The following is a 19,360-nucleotide window of genomic DNA, read 5'->3' on the forward strand; positions in this document are numbered from 1 at the left end:
GCGAAGGAGCGTTGGGAACCAATGCCTCCCTGGCCACCTGGGGGCTATTAACAGCACCTCGTAGTGGCCCGAGGCAACCCGGTTGAGTACCTGGGGAATCAGAGGGAATGGAGGAAAAGCGTACAACAACCCTTCCGGCCATTCTTGAGATAGTGCATCTAGGCCTAGGGGACCTCCCTGGTTTTCCAGAGAGAACCACATCCTGCAGTGGGTTGTCTCTGCTGATGCGAATAGATCGGCCTGAGCCGTGCCAAACCGACTCCATAGGAGGGATACAACCTCTGGATGAAGTCTCCATTCTCCTGGGAGAGGACCAGTCCTGGACAAGAGGTCTGCTGCTCGATTTACAATCCCTGGGATAAAGATTGCTTTGAGTGAAGCCAGATGCTGAAAAGCCCAAAACAGAAGTTTCTGTGCCACCTGGAGGCAACGCAGGGACCTTGTGCCTCCCTGGTGATTTATATGATACACAGTTGAAGTGCTGTCTGTCCTTATCAAGACATGCCTGCCCTGGATGGAGGAAAGGAGAGCCTTCAGAGCAAGGTGAACCGCTCTCAACTCCAGAACATTGATGTGTTCGCCACCCCAAGGGGGTATCCACGGGCCACGCACCATTCTGCCTTCCCAGACTGCTCCCCAACCTGTGAGGGAAGCATCTGTCGTCACCACTGTCCTCCTCGAGGGAATGTTCCCAAGGGGGACTCCTTGGAGCAAGAGCACCCGGTCTGCCCATGGGCGTAAGGCTTGGAGACATGTGCGTGTCACACGAAGTTTCACGTGTCTGTCCAGCTTCGGGTTGAGCTTGAAGGCATTCAGCCACCTCTGAATTGGCCTGGCCCTGAGGAGGCCCAGAGGAACAACAGCTGCTGCGGCTGAAATCATCCCCAGCATCCTCTGAAAGCTGATAAATTGTAGCTGCCTGCCGAGACGGAATCGTTTCCGGAAGACTAGAATCTTCCCCACCCTCTGAGATGTGAGGGATGCAGACATTGTAAGGGAATTCAAGCAAAGTCCCAGAAAAATCACCTGCTGCCTTGGCTCGAGGTTGCTTTTCGTCACATTTACCTTGAAACCCAAGGACCGTACATGCGACAACACCCTCTGGGTATCCTCTACAACAGTGATGCCAGGGTTACGGCCCGCGGGCCGGACCCGGCCCGACTGTACATCACATCCGGCCCGAGGGTGATAAGGGGAGAATATAAATTTTAATTTAATTTTGATGGAATTTAAAAAAAAAAAAAAAATTAAAATTTTCGGTGGACTCCGTTAGTCGGTCTGTTGCTGCTGCCCGCCTCAGCAGCGCCGGTAGTGCTGATCGAGATGTTGTCAAAGAAGAGGAAGGTCGACACTGAAGCTCGCATCTTTCAGGATAGATGGAGAGAAAATTATTTCTTTTGGGAAGTAAGAGGCAAACCCGTGTGTCTTATCTGTCGTCAACAAGTGGCTGTACTAAAGGAGTACAACATCAAACGACACTACGAGACCTACGCCGAGAAATACGGCGAGTACACAGGGCAACTCCGGACTCAAAAGCTAAACGAGCTAGCATCATCGCTACAGAAACAGCAAGCCGTATTCTCCAAATGTCGAGATACACACGAAGGTTCGTTTTATTTTAATACATATTGTAACGAACTGATAGTTGAGTTCTGTTCTGTTTGACTGCTTGATATGTGGTTGTTATGAATGTTCCGCTAAGTACACCGTGTTGAATAAGTACTGAGATGTCCTGAGTGTCTGTGAATAGGTCGGGGTCGGACATGTGACAGTTCTTGACCAATGGCTGTGTGGGATGACAGGCTCTCATTGGCTGGTTCGTTGGCGTGTCAGGGGTGAATGAGGAAGTGGAGGGAGAAGACGAGTGTTGATAGATAGATAGATAGATAGATGGATAGATAGATAGATAGATAGATAGATAGATAGATAGATAGATAGATAGATAGATAGATAGATAGATAGATAGATAGATAGATAGATAGATAGATAGATAGATAGATAGATTACTTTCCGAAGGGAAATTAAGTTGTCATAGCAGCCGGTACATTTGAATACAATAAAATACAAAAATACAATACAATAGAATAAAATAAAAAATATTGAGGTAGAAAGAATAAAAAACAGATGGTAATGTTATTGTTAGACAGTATATAAGAATAGTACAGTATATATAGTATATAATATAACATAATATATATTTATATATGATAGTAATTATACCAATATAAAAGCAGTATATAGTAATAATGGCAGCAACAGTATATATACTAATAATAGTAATAGTGATATAATAATAGTAATTATAACATGTACACATGTATAAATATGTGTATATAGACTTATGTATACAAAGAATATACAGAGAGTATGATATATTTTATAATTTCCAGTGTGATATGGGGGGGAGGGAATAAAAGGGGCTGGGGTTGACTGATAGCCAGGCTAGTGCCATAAAGGCACATGGGTGTGTGGAAATATGGGTTGGTGACTGGTGATGACTGGCAAAGTTAATGTGCCTCATCTGTTATTGAGCCAATTTAGTTTTTAGATAGCTCATATTTGCCTATTTTTTCAAGAACCGTTTTGTTTTACTAATTCCTACTGGATATTCAATCACATGGTCTAATGTTGGACTACTTTATTCTGGCGCTTTCTTTCTGTGACTCGTTTAGGCCTACTTGGCCTGGCCTTCTTTTAATTGGCGTTATTTTGCATTGACTTGTTTTCATGTGCAAGCCTTCAATAAATATAATAAAAGTAATTAACAGTTTACACTTGTGTTATTTATAGGAAATGTGTTTTGTTGGCACCTAGTCTATTTTGTTGCATTTCTAATTTATAAATGTAGGCTACTTGCATGGATAGGAAAATGTAACATTTTTAGAGGGTAACTGTCTCCTGCTTTAGGCTATGTAATTTTAGGCCTCATTGTGAGGCTATTTTGGTGCCGATGCAATTTCTTATTGATGTGTAGGCCTTCATGAATAATTTCAAATAACCTACCTATCCATGTGTTGAGTCAGTGTTTGGCCTTTTCAGTCCGAAAGTGTAATCCGGCCCCCTGAGGTCTTGCTTGAAAAAATCTGGCCCCCTGTCCAATTTCACCCTGGCATCCCTGCTCTACAACTTGGCCAAGAGATGGAGCACAAATCAGCCAGTCGTCCAGGTAGGGAAGGATTTTTACTCCTGACAACTGGAGAGGAGACAAGGCCGCCCCAACCACTCTGGTGAACACTCTTGGTGAGAGGGAAAGGCCAAATGGCAGGACCTTGAACTGATAGGCTTGCCCCTGGAATGCAAACCGAAGAAAAGGTCTGTGGTTTGGACAGATGGGCACATGGAAGTACGCATCTTCCAGGTCTATCGAGGTGAACCACTCTCCTCTTTCGATAGATTCTAAGATCTGACCCGTGGTCAGCATCTTGAAAGGAAGTACCTTTATGAAGGCGTTTAATCGCCTTAGGTCCAAGATGGGACGTATTCCGCCATCTTTTTTCGGCACGAGGAAATACGTGGAGTAGAAGCCAGTGAGCTGTTCGTCTGGATCTACTTTCATAATTGCATCCTTCTTCAGAAGGGTTAAAATTTCCTGTGCCAGGATTTGAGCCTGGACTGGGTCCGTGACAATCGTCATGCGGATCCTGGAGTAAGGGGGGGGCCGCCGCCGAAACTGAATTCTGTACCCCTTTGATACTGTAGCAAGCACCCATGGGTCTGACACAGTTTCTTCCCAGCTGTCCAGGCATAGCCGAGAATGAAGTTCGGCGGGTGTCCCCCCACCCCTAGGCTGTACCGCCCCGAGGTCCTTGACCTCTGGGGGGGCGCCTCCTCTGGGGAGCACCTCTAGTCGAAAAACGGGGATAGAACCCACGTCGACTTTGTGAAGGCTGTTTGGAGTCACCAGAGGCTGTGAATCCTGTAGCCTGTCGCCTGTCATTCACCCATGGCTCCTTACGGGCCCAGGATGATGATCGGTGGGGAGGCTGGGAGCCCCTAAGTTTATACCTGGTAGACGCAGCCCCTCTGAAAGTGCGCTGTACTGACTCTCTGGTACGCCGAGACTGTTCAGCCTTATCTAACACACCCTGGGAGTCAGGATGAAAAACATGTGCCGGCACGACTGGCATATTGGTCAGTTCTTTCCTGATATTCTCGGGAAGAGTTGTCTGTGCCAACCAGATCTGCCTCCGAGCTACCATGGCAGATGACATAGCTGCACCAATGTCCCTTGTTAACTGGGAATGAGTGACCAGGGCAGAGTCTATCAGGCTCATGGTGTCCTGGTCCTCTGGGTTGGCTGTTCTCCTAAGAGCTGCCAATAAAATGGCGAGTGCATTGCCCGAGCGGGCTGCTCGTGTGGCTGCATTATAAGTCCGAGACACCAGTCGGTCTGACTTATCACACTCTTTCAGGGGACAGCGTGGATTGGTGGTTACCCGCTCTGGACCCAGAGATGTTAAGGCTGCCATCTCCCGCTCAACTGGAGGCATATCCCCCATACCTGTTTCAGGAGCATACTGATTCTTAGTCAGTCTCCGGCAACCTGCATTGAACTGAGGTGCCCCACTTGGGATGTTCCATGCTTTCCTGAGCATGTGCAAATAGTCACCAGCCACAGGTACAGTAACTGATTGCTGGGTCTGAGTGATGCCGGCCCAAATCCCATCCATTGGAGCAGGAGCCTCAGTTGGAACATTGAGCCCCACAATTTTTGCCGCACTTGAAACCCTTGAGATGACGTCCATGGGTGAAGGCTCACTTTCACCCATGTTGCTGAGGTTGGACGCCCCCTCACATTGTGTGGATTTAGGCTGTTTTAGCCCAGCAGCACCCTCAGACTGCCCATCACTTTCAAAAAGGGAATTTTGAGCATAGAGAGAGAGAATGTCAGGGTGAACCACATTCTCCTCCTGATAGGAGGGTAACCTGTCCGGGGAGGAGTGCCCATGCCTCGATGCCCTAGCTGTTGTGGCCGGGTACTGGGCCTCAACTCTACCCAACCTGTCTGACAGACTACGTATGGCTGCTAGGATTTGCAGCTGAGTGTCATCATGCTGACCAGCTGGGTTCTGTGAAGGTTTTGGAGCCTGTGTCTCGCTTGAGTCCCGCCTGCGAACAGGGGTGTGCTCATGCCCAAGTTTTCGGGGGGCTTTCCTTGAGGTGTGTCCCCTTTCATTTAGTTTGGCTGGTAGAGGCTGCACGGCCCCAGCACGAACAGACTGCTCCACCCATCTGGCTCTTTTAACACGCTCCTCCACAGGCAGTTCCACTGCTGCCACACAGGGGTTCTCAATATCATCCATTAAATGTGCCATGCCCAAACAAGTCGGGCATTCACGGTGGCCATCTCGGGGATTCATGATACCCCGGCAATAATGGCACAAATGTGAGGACATTTCTGTGTTACTTTTGTGATTTAAGAATAAATATATAAACAATAGCGCCCAGCAGCTACGGATAGCTGGTAAAGGGGATCTTATACACAGGCTAATCACAGCTGGCCAATATCACATAAAACGAAGGAAGGGGTGAAATAACTAATTCACCTGAAAATGCCCACTGTATGCCTGCAATGGCAGAAAACAAGGGGGGTGGGGGGGTGGAGAGAGAACAACATCCCAGCCACTGCGAACAGGGCTTTAAGGGAAACAAAATAGCACCTACAAAGGGTGATAACCAATAACCAACTGTATTTTATACAGGGAACACAGGCAAACAATCCCACCTGCTGCCCACAGAGGTGAAAAGGGGACACTACCTGGCCTCAAACACGGTTTATTTATTCATTTTTGAAAGGCAAATAAACGTGAAAAGGTTGGCTTTAACTCACCTCCACTCACTGTGCCGAACGCACGAGGGGGAGTTGGAGAAACCCCACTCCCTGCGGACAGCGAGTTACCGGGTGAGGAGGGGGGGGGGCACCCCCGATCCAAATCAGTTTTAAGGGATAGATTATTTATTGATTAAGCTTCCCAACTTTTCTACTCACTCCTGTAAGAGAACAAACTCTGTATGGACACAAACAGCACGAGATAAACAATACTTACCCAAAGCTGTGAACATGAGTAGTTAGTGCCAGGTGCAGCTAATTAAGCTGCCTGAAACAAAGAGCAGAGCTTAACACATGCAGTGTAGCCCTCTGCCTCACTTTTAGAGAAGGGGAAAACCACAAACAATCCTCAGGGACACAAGGCGCCTGCACAAAGGTGTCGGATTGATAAAAGTGGAGTCCCAAAATATCTTACTTACCTGTCGGTCTCGGATGAGGCGAGTGAAGAAAAGAGGAGGCGGCCGCGCTCACCGGGGAGCTTTATGGGCGGTGAGCCCAGCCCCCTTAAGGTCACTCACGTGACATTGTTGATATTTGGTCTCGAGGATAGGGAGATGAGGACATCATTCGTGTTAAGACCGTGGTGACGGTCTGAGGGAGGTCGAAATAGATCTGCAGGAAACTTGAGCGTTTCCTTTGCTGCCTGCAGATACGTGTGAAAGTCGTTAACCGAAGGATGTGTCAACACTTTCCTGCGACACAGATGGTGCGCACCAGTTCTCAGTCAGCTGCTAGGCGCCAGCCGAGGCGCACCGCCGGAGTAGTCCCCCCTGGCTAAGGGGGGGTTCTCCCAGCGGGCGCCGTAGCTCAGGTTATCCGCGAGAAGGGCCCGACACGCGTCCAGAGTTGCCGCCGCCGACCGCCGTACCCGGTCCCCTCCAACCAGTCCCCGCCTTCTGCTCCGGCGATGGACACAACCCCTCAGTCCAAGAGAAGGGACGCCGTGAGGCGCCGCGAATGAGGACCTCCCCCCCAAAGTATGTCGAGGCGGGCCGCACACCGAGCCTCCGGCTGCGTGGAGCGGAGGGCGACTGCTCCCCCAGCCGCGGCACGAAATCAAATATATATTTTACTATTAATGACAAAATAGTAACGCACAGTGACTTGGACAAGTAACTTTAATCTGATTACTGGTTTGGAAATAGTAACGCGTTAGATTACTCGTTACTGAAAAAAGTGGTCAGATTAGAGTAACGCGAACTAAGTAACGCGTTTCCGGCATCACTGCTTCTCACCACATTAATAAATGTCAGTAAACATTTTTCCCGAGGAGGTTGAGATGTTCTCAATCTCTAGTTTCTCACACAAACACTCAGAATAGACTCAACAGGACAGATGGAGGTATTATATATAATATTTAATATGCATAGATTTTATATGAGGGAGGAGTAGACGTCACTTTAAAATAACAAGGAAACTGAAGAACATATGAGACTAGATATTATTCAAAGTTGTTTATGTCTGGAGAAAATCTTCATTAATTAAGCATCATGTCTCAGTTAGTGAAAGTGGCTGAGGACTCAAGCTCAATCTGATCCAACTGGATTTCAGGCACATGCTTTTTCTGGTTTCTCACAAATACTTTTTTGAGGCGATTCGCAGGATTTATCGAACCAGGACACCAGGTCCTTGTCTCCTTTTTTCTCCCCCATCCTCACACAGTCCTCTCCATCAGGATTCTCCCCTGTCCAGTTGTCTGGCTGGCCGCCACCCCAAAACCTCAATCTGGGAAACACAGAACCGGATCCATGAAAACCTTCATACTAACGTTGATGACAAAAACTGTTTTCTCAATAACAAACCTTGGATTCAGTTGTGTGTTGTCCACCCAAAGCCATTCACCCTCGTTCTTTGTGTCTGTCAGTCCGATCCAGAACATGTCCTCAGCTTTGTCCATGTTTTCACTCACTCTAGACTGCAGGAATCTCTGAAGAGGAGAAGGTGATTTATCTGTGACGATGTGATAAAATATGAGAACATCGACCTGCAGCAGTGTTTTATACCTGCTCCTCTCTGTTGTTTATCACAACCAGGTCTCCACTCATTGATTTGCATTGTGTTCTACTCTGATCCCAGGTTAAAATAACCCAGGAGAAGAAGTAGCACTTTCCTCCATGTGGCTCCCAGCCGTCCTCGCACCTCGGACATGTTTCATCTTTGGAGAGATAACAGCAAAGGAAATCACTGGTTACTTTAGATCTGGAAGCTGCAGTGACTTTGAATGTGAAGAGTTTTGAAAGACTGATGAAAGTTTGAGTTTCAGAGGGTGGTGGTACACTGCCCTTGGGCAAGGCAGCTATTCTGCAGCATCAGTTACAGTCAATAGCTGTGTATTAATTCAGGGGCAGTGACTACGCTGTCTCATATCAGAGGCTCCTTCAAATGGGGCCGACAAATGCATCCGTCTAACCCAGAGAAACAAAGGCTCCAACGGGTGGATCCTTCCTGTCCCAACCTATCCCAGAATTCATTGCACTCAGGTGACAAACCCTTTTTCAAAAGGTTGAAGGAGCCGGCAGGCGTTGAGACGTCCGATGCTTCTCGTTATCACGCTTTAATTTAACTGAGCATCTAATGGGACAAATATTAAAATAAACTAAGGGGCATAAACACTTGTCTAAGTTCAGTTCTGTTTCTGGGCAACAGCAGTAAGGGCAGACAAGAGCATTGAAATCCTTTGTAGATGTTGGGCAAGAGTCCAGAGTGCTGACCAGACAAAAACCAATAAAACAGGCCTGTAGGCCAAGCTGAAACCAGTTCTACCAGTTTCCACTCTTAAGCAACACTTTCCACAGCCAGCCTGGAGCCCTCTCCTGGGGGGGAAGCATCTCCAGTGTCCTTCAGGGGGACCCCCAACTGTGTTCCTAAAACTCCCACTGAGGTTGAATCCCTGCCCCCTAAGGTCGAAACCCTGACATTCCATTGGCTGATGGCCGGCAAAACTCATGACCCACTTCCTGAGGAGGCAGGTATCTCTCAGGTAGGATAAATCTGCAAAATTGCTGCTTTTTCTCCTGCACTGAAGTTTCAACCAGACCTCTCCAGGTCTGACCAGATGATCCAGTCGCTAAAGGAGGCAACAACACAGACGTTTGTTTTAATTTTCTTTTCTTTTGTTTTTATCTTGTGTCAACGTTTTATTTTGGTAAAGACCTTTTTTGTAACTTTAACTTGAAAAGGTCGGCACAGGAAGTTCACTCGCAGGCCAAGCTCAGAGACTTTTTTTTCCACACAATCTACAAACGGCTTCAAAACAGCCGTTCATCCCTGCAGAAGCACGACGTTCATTCCGTTGAGGAGCAAGAAGAATCTGTTCCTGTTCGGCCCAGCATGATCTCCACTGCCACAGATGAACCAGCGTAACAGAGCTTGAGAGGCCACACACTATTCACTGGACTTCCGGGACATTCGCGCCAAACGCGCACGCACACTGCGAGGGTTACAGTAAGAGGCTTTATTGTCTGGGCAGAGACTAGTTTTATACTTAGCGTGTCATTTCATATTTTAGTGTATTGTTTTGTTTGAGGCCGCGACGAAGCGTATCCGGCCGCACTGTTACCGCCCGACTAAGTTTGCAGAGATTTTACCGATCAAAACATCGGTGCACAACGCTAATTTGGGCACCGAGTGGTGAAATCACTGTAAACTTATCTCCGGTGTGTTTTTGAGAGCTTTTCTGATCTTTCCTTGCATGTTCTTTCTCTCTCTCTCTCGCTCTCCTTTCTCCTAAACCTGCTTACACACACGTTCCGATCTGCACTCACACATTTCACGTTACATAGATAAATCATTCTAGACCTAGAGAGCCTGAACGCACCTCGACGCCATTCGGCACCCAAAACCGAGCAGAGATAAGAATCTCTTTGTCTGAAGATTCTTTTGTGTAACTCACGTGGCCCACCGCCATATTGGCTTCGGCTTCACGTTGTCATTGACATAGGCCTCCATTTTGAATAACGTGAAGGTACCACCTTCTTGAATTTTACCAGACTGCGTCATACGTCATTGACTCTCCCCCTTTCTCTCTCTCACACACACACAGACACATAGATACACACACACCCACACACACAGATACACAGACAGGCTGACACACACACACACACACACACACACACACATAGAAAGACCATAGGTTTTACATGTGTGTTCTAAATTGTGATAAGTGCTGCTGCTGTTATCTTTGAAATATTGGAGTTTGTTAAATGAAGAAACATTGAATAACATTAACTTTATTTCCCCTTTTTAATAAATCCTTTTGTAATTAAAGTAACTGTATCTTGGGATTATTTGTGCATATGTATGTGAATACACCCGGATTATGATATCCTGTGCTGGAATTTAAAACCCTTCATTGTTTATTATATAATCCTTAACATTAAATATTGAGATTATCAATTTAATTTTTTAAAAACTGAGACTGATCTTTACAGATTGACTGTTGGTCCCTGTAACCAGGGTGGTGCCCCGTCGATGATAAATAACAATTACAGATTTTATTATTCTTAATTATCTATTAACTATTCTTAATTGATAACCGTATAATTTCTAATTGATTATTTTATTATTCTTAATTTATAGATTCATCATTTTTAATTATTGTTAACAAATAACTTTTATTTTAATAATCATATTTCATGATTATTAATAATTAGCCAACGTCAAGTCTACTATTATTGCACAACATAGACGAGAACGTCTCGTTTCTGTTCCCGACCCACCAGGACGCCTCCTTCGTGGCTCGGGTCGACCGCGTCCTCTGAAGGATGCAGCCGCTGAACTGAGACACAGCTGAAGTGACTGAATCCATCAGTCCTTCGCTGTTTCTTTAATCATCATCAGGAGAAGCTCATGTGTGACTTACCTCTTACTGAAGCAGGTTTAGTTGGCTGCTCCACTTTGCACTGTTCTGTCTTACTGAGGTTTCCTGTTAAACAAAATGTAACTTTCATCAGTCGTTCATCAGAATCATCTGAGCAGAGAAGAAGCAGAAATGTGAAGAAACTACTTTAAGAGAAAGTGACCTTGCTGCGGATGAAACCTTAAAACCTTCAGAAACAAAATGAAGAAGTTTACCTGAGAGATGTTTTGCTTCACATTCCTCTTGAAGCTTCTTGGTTTGAGTATTTTCATGAACTGGTTAGAAAAAGACAATCTCATCAGTAAAGGTTAAACCTTCGTTTGATAAACGATTCAGTTCTTGATGACGAGCAGGAGAGTCATTAACTTGAAATGTTGTTAAATTCCATTTGTTGATTTAAATCCAACACAAACAAACATCTAAAAGTAGAAGTTTTAATTTCAAGAGGTGTCTGGACAGATTTAGGGACTCGTTCTGAAAAATGTACTCTTGGAATCAAACTCACGGGTTACACCAAGAGCTATGACGGCAGCTGCCAGGAGAACACTGAGGACCAGCAGGACCACTCGCTCCGATGTGACCCCCGATTGCCTGTTTGATGCTGCAGGTTGTTCAACAGCAGAAGAGAAAGATGATGGAGATAAATGTCTAATATTCATACTAGTTTTTAAAGATGAAGTCCCACTTTCATGTCTTTTGTTTTTACAGTCGACCAACGACCAACAGAAATCAACCCTAACAGATTAAAGATGAATTTGTAAAAACCAGGAGCGAGTGTAGCCGACAGGAAGTAGAAGGCTCGACTTTTTCTTTGGAGTTGACTATAAGTATTTCTCTGTCACTTCCTCATTTTGTTTATTTTTTTACCACTAACTTAGCCACACACTTTTGTACAGGAAACACACGCAGATAGTTTTTACATCTTCTCTCTTAATCTTTTAAGTAGAATTGAACTTCCATTTCAATCAAGAAGTGGCATCAAGCTGATGCAATTTACAAGAGCGTAAAAAATAATTTAACGGCAGAAAAAACATTTTAATATGCGATTGAACTCAAGGTTTAGGACAGGAATGTTATTTTAACTTTAGTATACACAACATTATGGCTGCAACTAACTAATGTCTATTATCATTTGATCTGCAGATTATTGTTCCTATGATACAAAGTCAGAAATTAATGAAAAGGTCATTAGCTGTGTCTTCAGAATAAACAATCAAAAACCAGAAGAAATGAAAATCGCTAATAGTTTTTTCTTGAAAAACTTGTGATACGATTGTTAAAATAGTTTTGTGCAGTTTATCACTCACCAGGTCGCTGAGTTTTCGAGTAATTGATGTTGCAATAAGTGTGTTCATCTGTAGAGGGTGTGGCCACTGCAACACAAAAATATACATATATGTACACTTATGTTGTGTTGTCAAAAGTGTTTATGTTTCTGTCAAACAGAAAAACACAAGGAATGAATCCTGGAAACTTCTGGAATGTTTCAGTTTTACAAAATGGAAAAACAGTGAAGTCAAGTCCACCGAGTCAAAGACTGATGAAAAGGAACAATTTCCAAATGAACAACTCACTGTTTTAACATCTCAAATTCATGACAATAATAATAATAATAATAATAATAATAATAATAATAATAATAATAATAATAATAATAATAATAATAATAATAATAATAATAATAATAATAATAATATAAAACAAGGTGTACACTCAGAATTCAGAATTATATTTTAAAACTCACCATCTGTGTTTCCCCTCGCTCTTTTGAACTTAATATTTTGAAGAACTTCAGCTTCAGCCATGTTCCTGCTGTGGGATCATCAGTGAGGATAAATTTTGAAATATATTTAGTTTTGTCTGACACCTGCTCGAAAACTGTTGTAGCCTGTCAAACTGAAATGTGCTGAAGGCTCTAAGAAGACGTGTCGTTCCTCCAGACCAGATCATTAACATAATTCACTTCCTCAAGTTCTGGTCAAACGGATATGTGTTGTTTTCTAAAATTGACGTCTCAGACCTGAGTGATGTTATTCAGTTTGAATGTTTCACAAAGAAAGTGATGAAGTTGTTAATTTTGAGTAATTAGAAATTTCCAAGCATTTAAAATAAAATTATATAAATTACTCTGAAGTGTTCCCTTTGGGTTAAATAGAGTTTGACAACAAAGAGAAACAGTTTGAGCAGATTATGCTCAACAATATAAACAATGAAAACTATGGAAACATGTTAAATTCACTGGAGCTAAAATGTTTCTGCTCTCTTTTTCATAATTCACAAGATTATTTTCAGATTTCATGTCGTTAGTTTTTTCAGCTTTTTTTTACTCAAATAAGAAATGAAGTTATATTTTTCTTTATAATTAATAAAAACGAAAAACAATTATTCCTATATAATAAACAATTTCAGAATTAAGTTTACGTTCACTTAGAAAAAAAAAAACCCTTTTACGTATTAAACTTTCCGGAATGATTCCTTGTTCGGATGTTACACAATGACGCGTCCAGTGAGTTTCGTCCAATCAACTCACGCCTCAGTTGACAGATCATCGTGACAGCCAATCAATCAGACGCCGCATCGTCCACGCGGGGGGAGGGGTTTAACCAGACATGCTCTCTCGACTCCTCCCAGTCCGAGAGCTGCAGGATAGAAGGTCGCAGAGCTTCGGCCCAACGGACAACAGACGACACCACGTCCACATGCTCTTGTTCTAGTTGTTAAAGACATTCTTTCTGATAGAAACTGTGAAGAAGAGACATCTTCATCAAGACATCCGGTTCTGACGCAGTTAACTTCTCTCCAGTCGCTGCACATTCATGTTTTATTGTTTGTTTCCTTTCAGTCGGTTGAATGTCAACACTTTCAGTTGTGACCTGGGATCTGAGTCATTTTATTTGGAATAAAGAAGAAAGTTTTGAAAAGTGATGTTTGATTTTCATTCCCATCTCTCCGGATAGAGAAAGACTTGGATCTCTGCCTCACCTGCAGCGAAACCATATTTCTTCATTCATGTTTTAAGTCAAAACTATAGAGTGTAAATAAAAACTGACTCCAGGTCTGGAAAGAGAAGCCAATGCAGAAGGGCCAGAAACTTGTATTCTCTCAATCGACCAGCAGAGGGCGACTCCACTGGTTGTTTCTATTGAAGTCTGTGAGAAAATGACTCAAAATAACTTCTCACCACATTAATAAATGTCAGTAAACATTTTTCCAGAGGAGGTTGAGATGTTCTCAATCTCTAGTTTCTCACACAAACACTCAGAATAGACTCAACAGGACAGATGGAGGTATTATATATAATATTTAATATGCATAGATTTTTTATGAGGGAGGAGTAGACGTCACTTTAAAATAACAAGGAAACTGAAGAACATATGAGACTAGATATTATTCAAAGTTGTTTATGTCTGGAGAAAATCTTCATTAATTAAGCATCATGTCTCAGTTAGTGAAAGTGGCTGAGGACTCAAGCTCAATCTGATCCAACTGGATTTCAGGCTCATGCTTTTTCTGGTTTCTCACAAATACTTTTTTGAGGCGATTCGCAGGATTTATCGAACCAGGACACCAGGTCCTTGTCTCCTTTTTTCTCCCCCATCCTCACACAGTCCTCTCCATCAGGATTCTCCCCTGTCCAGTTGTCTGGCTGGCCGCCACCCCAAAACCTCAATCTGGGAAACACAGAACCGGATCCATGAAAACCTTCATACTAACGTTGATGACAAAAACTGTTTTCTCAATAACAAACCTTGGATTCAGTTGTGTGTTGTCCACCCAAAGCCATTCACCCTCGTTCTTTGTGTCTGTCAGTCCGATCCAGAACATGTCCTCAGCTTTGTCCATGTTTTCACTCACTCTAGACTGCAGGAATCTCTGAAGAGGAGAAGGTGATTTATCTGTGACGATGTGATAAAATATGAGAACATCGACCTGCAGCAGTGTTTTATACCTGCTCCTCTCTGTTGTTTATCACAACCAGGTCTCCACTCATTGATTTGCATTGTGTTCTACTCTGATCCCAGGTTAAAATAACCCAGGAGAAGAAGTAGCACTTTCCTCCATGTGGCTCCCAGCCGTCCTCGCACCTCGGACATGTTTCATCTTTGGAGAGATAACAGCAAAGGAAATCACTGGTTACTTTAGATCTGGAAGCTGCAGTGACTTTGAATGTGAAGAGTTTTGAAAGACTGATGAAAGTTTGAGTTTCAGAGGGTGGTGGTACACTGCCCTTGGGCAAGGCAGCTATTCTGCAGCATCAGTTACAGTCAATAGCTGTATTCATTGCACTCAGGTGACAAACCCTTTTTCAAAAGGTTGAAGGAGCCGGCAGGCGTTGAGACGTCCGATGCTTCTCGTTATCACGCTTTAATTTAACTGAGCATCTAATGGGACAAATATTAAAATAAACTAAGGGGCATAAACATTTGTCTAAGTTCAGTTCTGTTTCTGGGCAACAGCAGTAAGGGCAGACAAGAGCATTGAAATCCTTTGTAGATGTTGGGCAAGAGTCCAGAGTGCTGACCAGACAAAAACCAATAAAACAGGCCTGTAGGCCAAGCTGAAACCAGTTCTACCAGTTTCCACTCTTAAGCAACACTTTCCACAGCCAGCCTGGAGCCCTCTCCTGGGGGGGAAGCATCTCCAGTGTCCTTCAGGGGGACCCCCAACTGTGTTCCTAAAACTCCCACTGAGGTTGAATCCCTGCCCCCTAAGGTCGAAACCCTGACATTCCATTGGCTGATGGCCGGCAAAACTCATGACCCACTTCCTGAGGAGGCAGGTATCTCTCAGGTAGGATAAATCTGCAAAATTGCTGCTTTTTCTCCTGCACTGAAGTTTCAACCAGACCTCTCCAGGTCTGACCAGATGATCCAGTCGCTAAAGGAGGCAACAACACAGACGTTTGTTTTAATTTTCTTTTCTTTTGTTTTTATCTTGTGTCAACGTTTTATTTTGGTAAAGACCTTTTTTGTAACTTTAACTTGAAAAGGTCGGCACAGGAAGTTCACTCGCAGGCCAAGCTCAGAGACTTTTCTTTCCACACAATCTACAAACGGCTTCAAAACAGCCGTTCATCCCTGCAGAAGCACGACGTTCATTCCGTTGAGGAGCAAGAAGAATCTGTTCCTGTTCGGCCCAGCATGATCTCCGCTGCCACAGATGAACCAGCGTAACAGAGCTTGAGAGGCCACACACTATTCACTGGACTTCCGGGACATTCGCGCCAAACGCGCACGCACACTGCGAGGGTTACAGTAAGAGGCTTTATTGTCTGGGCAGAGACTAGTTTTATACTTAGCGTGTCATTTCATATTTTAGTGTATTGTTTTGTTTGAGGCCGCGACGAAGCGTATCCGGCCGCACTGTTACCGCCCGACTAAGTTTGCAGAGATTTTACCGATCAAAACATCGGTGCACAACGCTAATTTGGGCACCGAGTGGTGAAATCACTGTAAACTTATCTCCGGTGTGTTTTTGAGAGCTTTTCTGATCTTTCCTTGCATGTTCTTTCTCTCTCTCTCTCGCTCTCCTTTCTCCTAAACCTGCTTACACACACGTTCCGATCTGCACTCACACATTTCACGTTACATAGATAAATCATTCTAGACCTAGAGAGCCTGAACGCACCTCGACGCCATTCGGCGCCAAAACCGAGCAGAGATAAGAATCTCTTTGTCTGAAGATTCTTTTGTGTAACTCACGTGGCCCACCGCCATATTGGCTTCGGCTTCACGTTGTCATTGACATAGGCCTCCATTTTGAATAACGTGAAGGTACCACCTTCTTGAATTTTACCAGACTGCGTCATACGTCATTGACTCTCCCCCTTTCTCTCTCTCACACACACACAGACACATAGATACACACACACCCACACACACAGATACACAGACAGGCTGACACACACACACACACACACACACACACACACACATAGAAAGACCATAGGTTTTACATGTGTGTTCTAAATTGTGATAAGTGCTGCTGCTGTTATCTTTGAAATATTGGAGTTTGTTAAATGAAGAAACATTGAATAACATTAACTTTATTTCCCCTTTTTAATAAATCCTTTTGCAATTAAAGTAACTGTATCTTGGGATTATTTGTGCATATGTATGTGAATACACCCGGATTATGATATCCTGTGCTGGAATTTAAAACCCTTCATTGTTTATTATATAATCCTTAATATTAAATATTGAGATTATCAATTGAATTTTTTAAAAACTGAGACTGATCTTTACAGATTGACTGTTGGTCCCTGTAACCAGGGTGGTGCCCCGTCGATGATAAATAACAATTACAGATTTTATTATTCTTAATTATCTATTAACTATTCTTAATTGATAACCGTATAATTTCTAATTGATTATTTTATTATTCTTAATTTATAGATTCATCATTTTTAATTATTGTTAACAAATAACTTTTATTTTAATAATCATATTTCATGATTATTAATAATTAGCCAACGTCAAGTCTACTATTATTGCACAACATAGACGAGAACGTCTCGTTTCTGTTCCCGACCCACCAGGACGCCTCCTTCGTGGCTCGGGTCGACCGCGTCCTCTGAAGGATGCAGCCGCTGAACTGAGACACAGCTGAAGTGACTGAATCCATCAGTCCTTCGCTGTTTCTTTGATCATCATCAGGAGAAGCTCATGTGTGACTTACCTCTTACTGAAGCAGGTTTAGTTGGCTGCTCCACTTTGCACTGTTCTGTCTTACTGAGGTTTCCTGTTAAACAAAATGTAACTTTCATCAGTCGTTCATCAGAATCATCTGAGCAGAGAAGAAGCAGAAATGTGAAGAAACTACTTTAAGAGAAAGTGACCTTGCTGCGGATGAAACCTTAAAACCTTCAGAAACAAAATGAAGAAGTTTACCTGAGAGATGTTTTGCTTCACATTCCTCTTGAAGCTTCTTGGTTTGAGTATTTTCATGAACTGGTTAGAAAAAGACAATCTCATCAGTAAAGGTTAAACCTTCGTTTGATAAACGATTCAGTTCTTGATGACGAGAAGGAGAATCATTAACTTGAAATGTTGTTAAATTCCATTTGTTGATTTAAATCCAACACAAACAAACATCTAAAAGTAGAAGTTTTAATTTCAATTTCTGGACAGATTTAGGGACTCGTTCTGAAAAATGTACTCTTGGAATCAAACTCACGGGTTACACCAAGAGCTATGACGGCAGCTGCCAGGAGAACACTGAGGACCAGCAGGACCACTCGCTCCGATGTGACCCCCGATTGCCTGTTTGATGCTGCAGGTTGTTCAACAGCAGAAGAGAAAGATGATGGAGATAAATGTTTAATATTCATACTAGTTTTTAAAGATGAAGTCCCACTTTCATGTCTTTTGTTTTTACAGTCGACCAACGACCAACAGAAATCAACCCGAACAGATTAAAGATGAATTTGTAAAAACCAGGAGCGAGTGTAGCCGACAGGAAGTAGAAGGCTCGACTTTTTCTTTGGAGTTGACTATAAGTATTTCTCTGTCACTTCCTCATTTTGTTTATTTTTTCACACCACTTACTAAGCCACACACTTTTGTACAGGAAACACACGCAGATAGTTTTTACATCTTCTCTCTTAATCTTTTAAGTAGAATTGAACTTCCATTTTAATCAAGAAGTGGCATCAAACTGATGCAATTTACATGAGCGTAAAAAATAATTTAACGGCAGAAAAAACATTTTAATATGCGATTGAACTCAAGGTTTAGGACAGGAATGTTATTTTAAATTTAGTATACACAACATTATGGCTGCAACTAACTAATGTCTATTATCATTTGATCTGCAGATTATTGTTCCTATGATACAAAGTCAGAAATTAATGAAAAGGTCATTAGCTGTGTCTTCAGAATAAACAATCAAAAACCAGAAGAAATTAAAATCAATAATGTTTTTTTTTCATCATTTCCTTTGGAAAACGTGTGACACGATTGTTAAAATAGTTTTGTGCAGTTTATCACTCACCAGGTCGCTGAGTTTTCGAGTAATTGATGTTGCAATAAGTGTCCTCATCTGTAGAGGGTGTGGCCACTGCAACCCAAAAATATACATAAATGTACATTTATGTTGTGTTGTCAAAAGTGTTCATGTTTTGTCAAACAGAAAAACACAAGGAATGAATCCTGGAAACTTCTGGAATGTTTCAGTTTTAAAAAATGGAAAAACAGTGAAGTCAAGTCCACCGAGTCAAAGACTGTTGAAAATGAACAATTTCCAAATGAAAAACTCACTGTTTTATCATCTCAAATTCATGACAATAATAATATTAATAATAATAATAATAATAATAATAATAATAATAATAATGATAATAATAATATAAAACAAAGTGTACACTCAGAATTCATAATTATAATTTAAATCTCACCATCTGTGTTTCCCCTCGCTCTTGTGGACCTAATATTGTAAAGAACTTTAGTTTCAGCCATTTTCCTGCTGTGGGATCATCAGTGAGGTTAAATTTTAAAATAAATTTAGTTTTGTCAGACACCTGCTCGAAAACTGTTGTAATCTTTCCTGTCAGACTCAATTGTGCTGAAGGCTCTAAGAAGACGTGTCGTTCCGCCAGACCAGATCATTAACATAATTCACTTCCTCAAGTTTTGGTCAAACGGATATTTGTTGTTTTCTAACAGTGACGT

At 42.7% G+C, this 19,360-nt stretch overlaps 2 protein-coding genes across 2 annotated transcripts; both read right to left on the minus strand.

The window, feature by feature from the left end:
- Positions 1 to 7,307: 7,307 nt before the first annotated feature.
- On the minus strand, positions 7,308 to 9,658 carry LOC133025740 (CD209 antigen-like protein E). The gene is made up of 4 exons (XM_061092483.1): positions 9,648 to 9,658; positions 7,834 to 8,131; positions 7,633 to 7,757; positions 7,308 to 7,555 (listed from the first exon to the last, which is right to left on the minus strand). The coding sequence occupies exons 1-4, from the start codon at positions 9,656 to 9,658 to the stop codon at positions 7,378 to 7,380; spliced, it is 612 nt and encodes a 203-aa protein (XP_060948466.1). The 3' UTR covers positions 7,308 to 7,377.
- Positions 9,659 to 14,131: 4,473 nt separating this feature from the next.
- Positions 14,132 to 16,408, minus strand: LOC133025741 (CD209 antigen-like protein E). Its single transcript, XM_061092484.1, has 5 exons — positions 16,394 to 16,408; positions 15,419 to 15,569; positions 14,641 to 14,792; positions 14,440 to 14,564; positions 14,132 to 14,362 (listed from the first exon to the last, which is right to left on the minus strand). Exons 1-5 carry the CDS (start codon positions 16,406 to 16,408, stop codon positions 14,191 to 14,193), a joined length of 615 nt encoding a protein of 204 aa, XP_060948467.1. The 3' UTR covers positions 14,132 to 14,190.
- Between the last annotated feature and the right edge of the window lie 2,952 nt (positions 16,409 to 19,360).

Source organism: Limanda limanda, chromosome 19 (assembly GCF_963576545.1).
Source record: "Limanda limanda chromosome 19, fLimLim1.1, whole genome shotgun sequence".
In the NCBI taxonomy this organism is placed as follows: Eukaryota; Metazoa; Chordata; class Actinopteri; order Pleuronectiformes; family Pleuronectidae; genus Limanda; species Limanda limanda.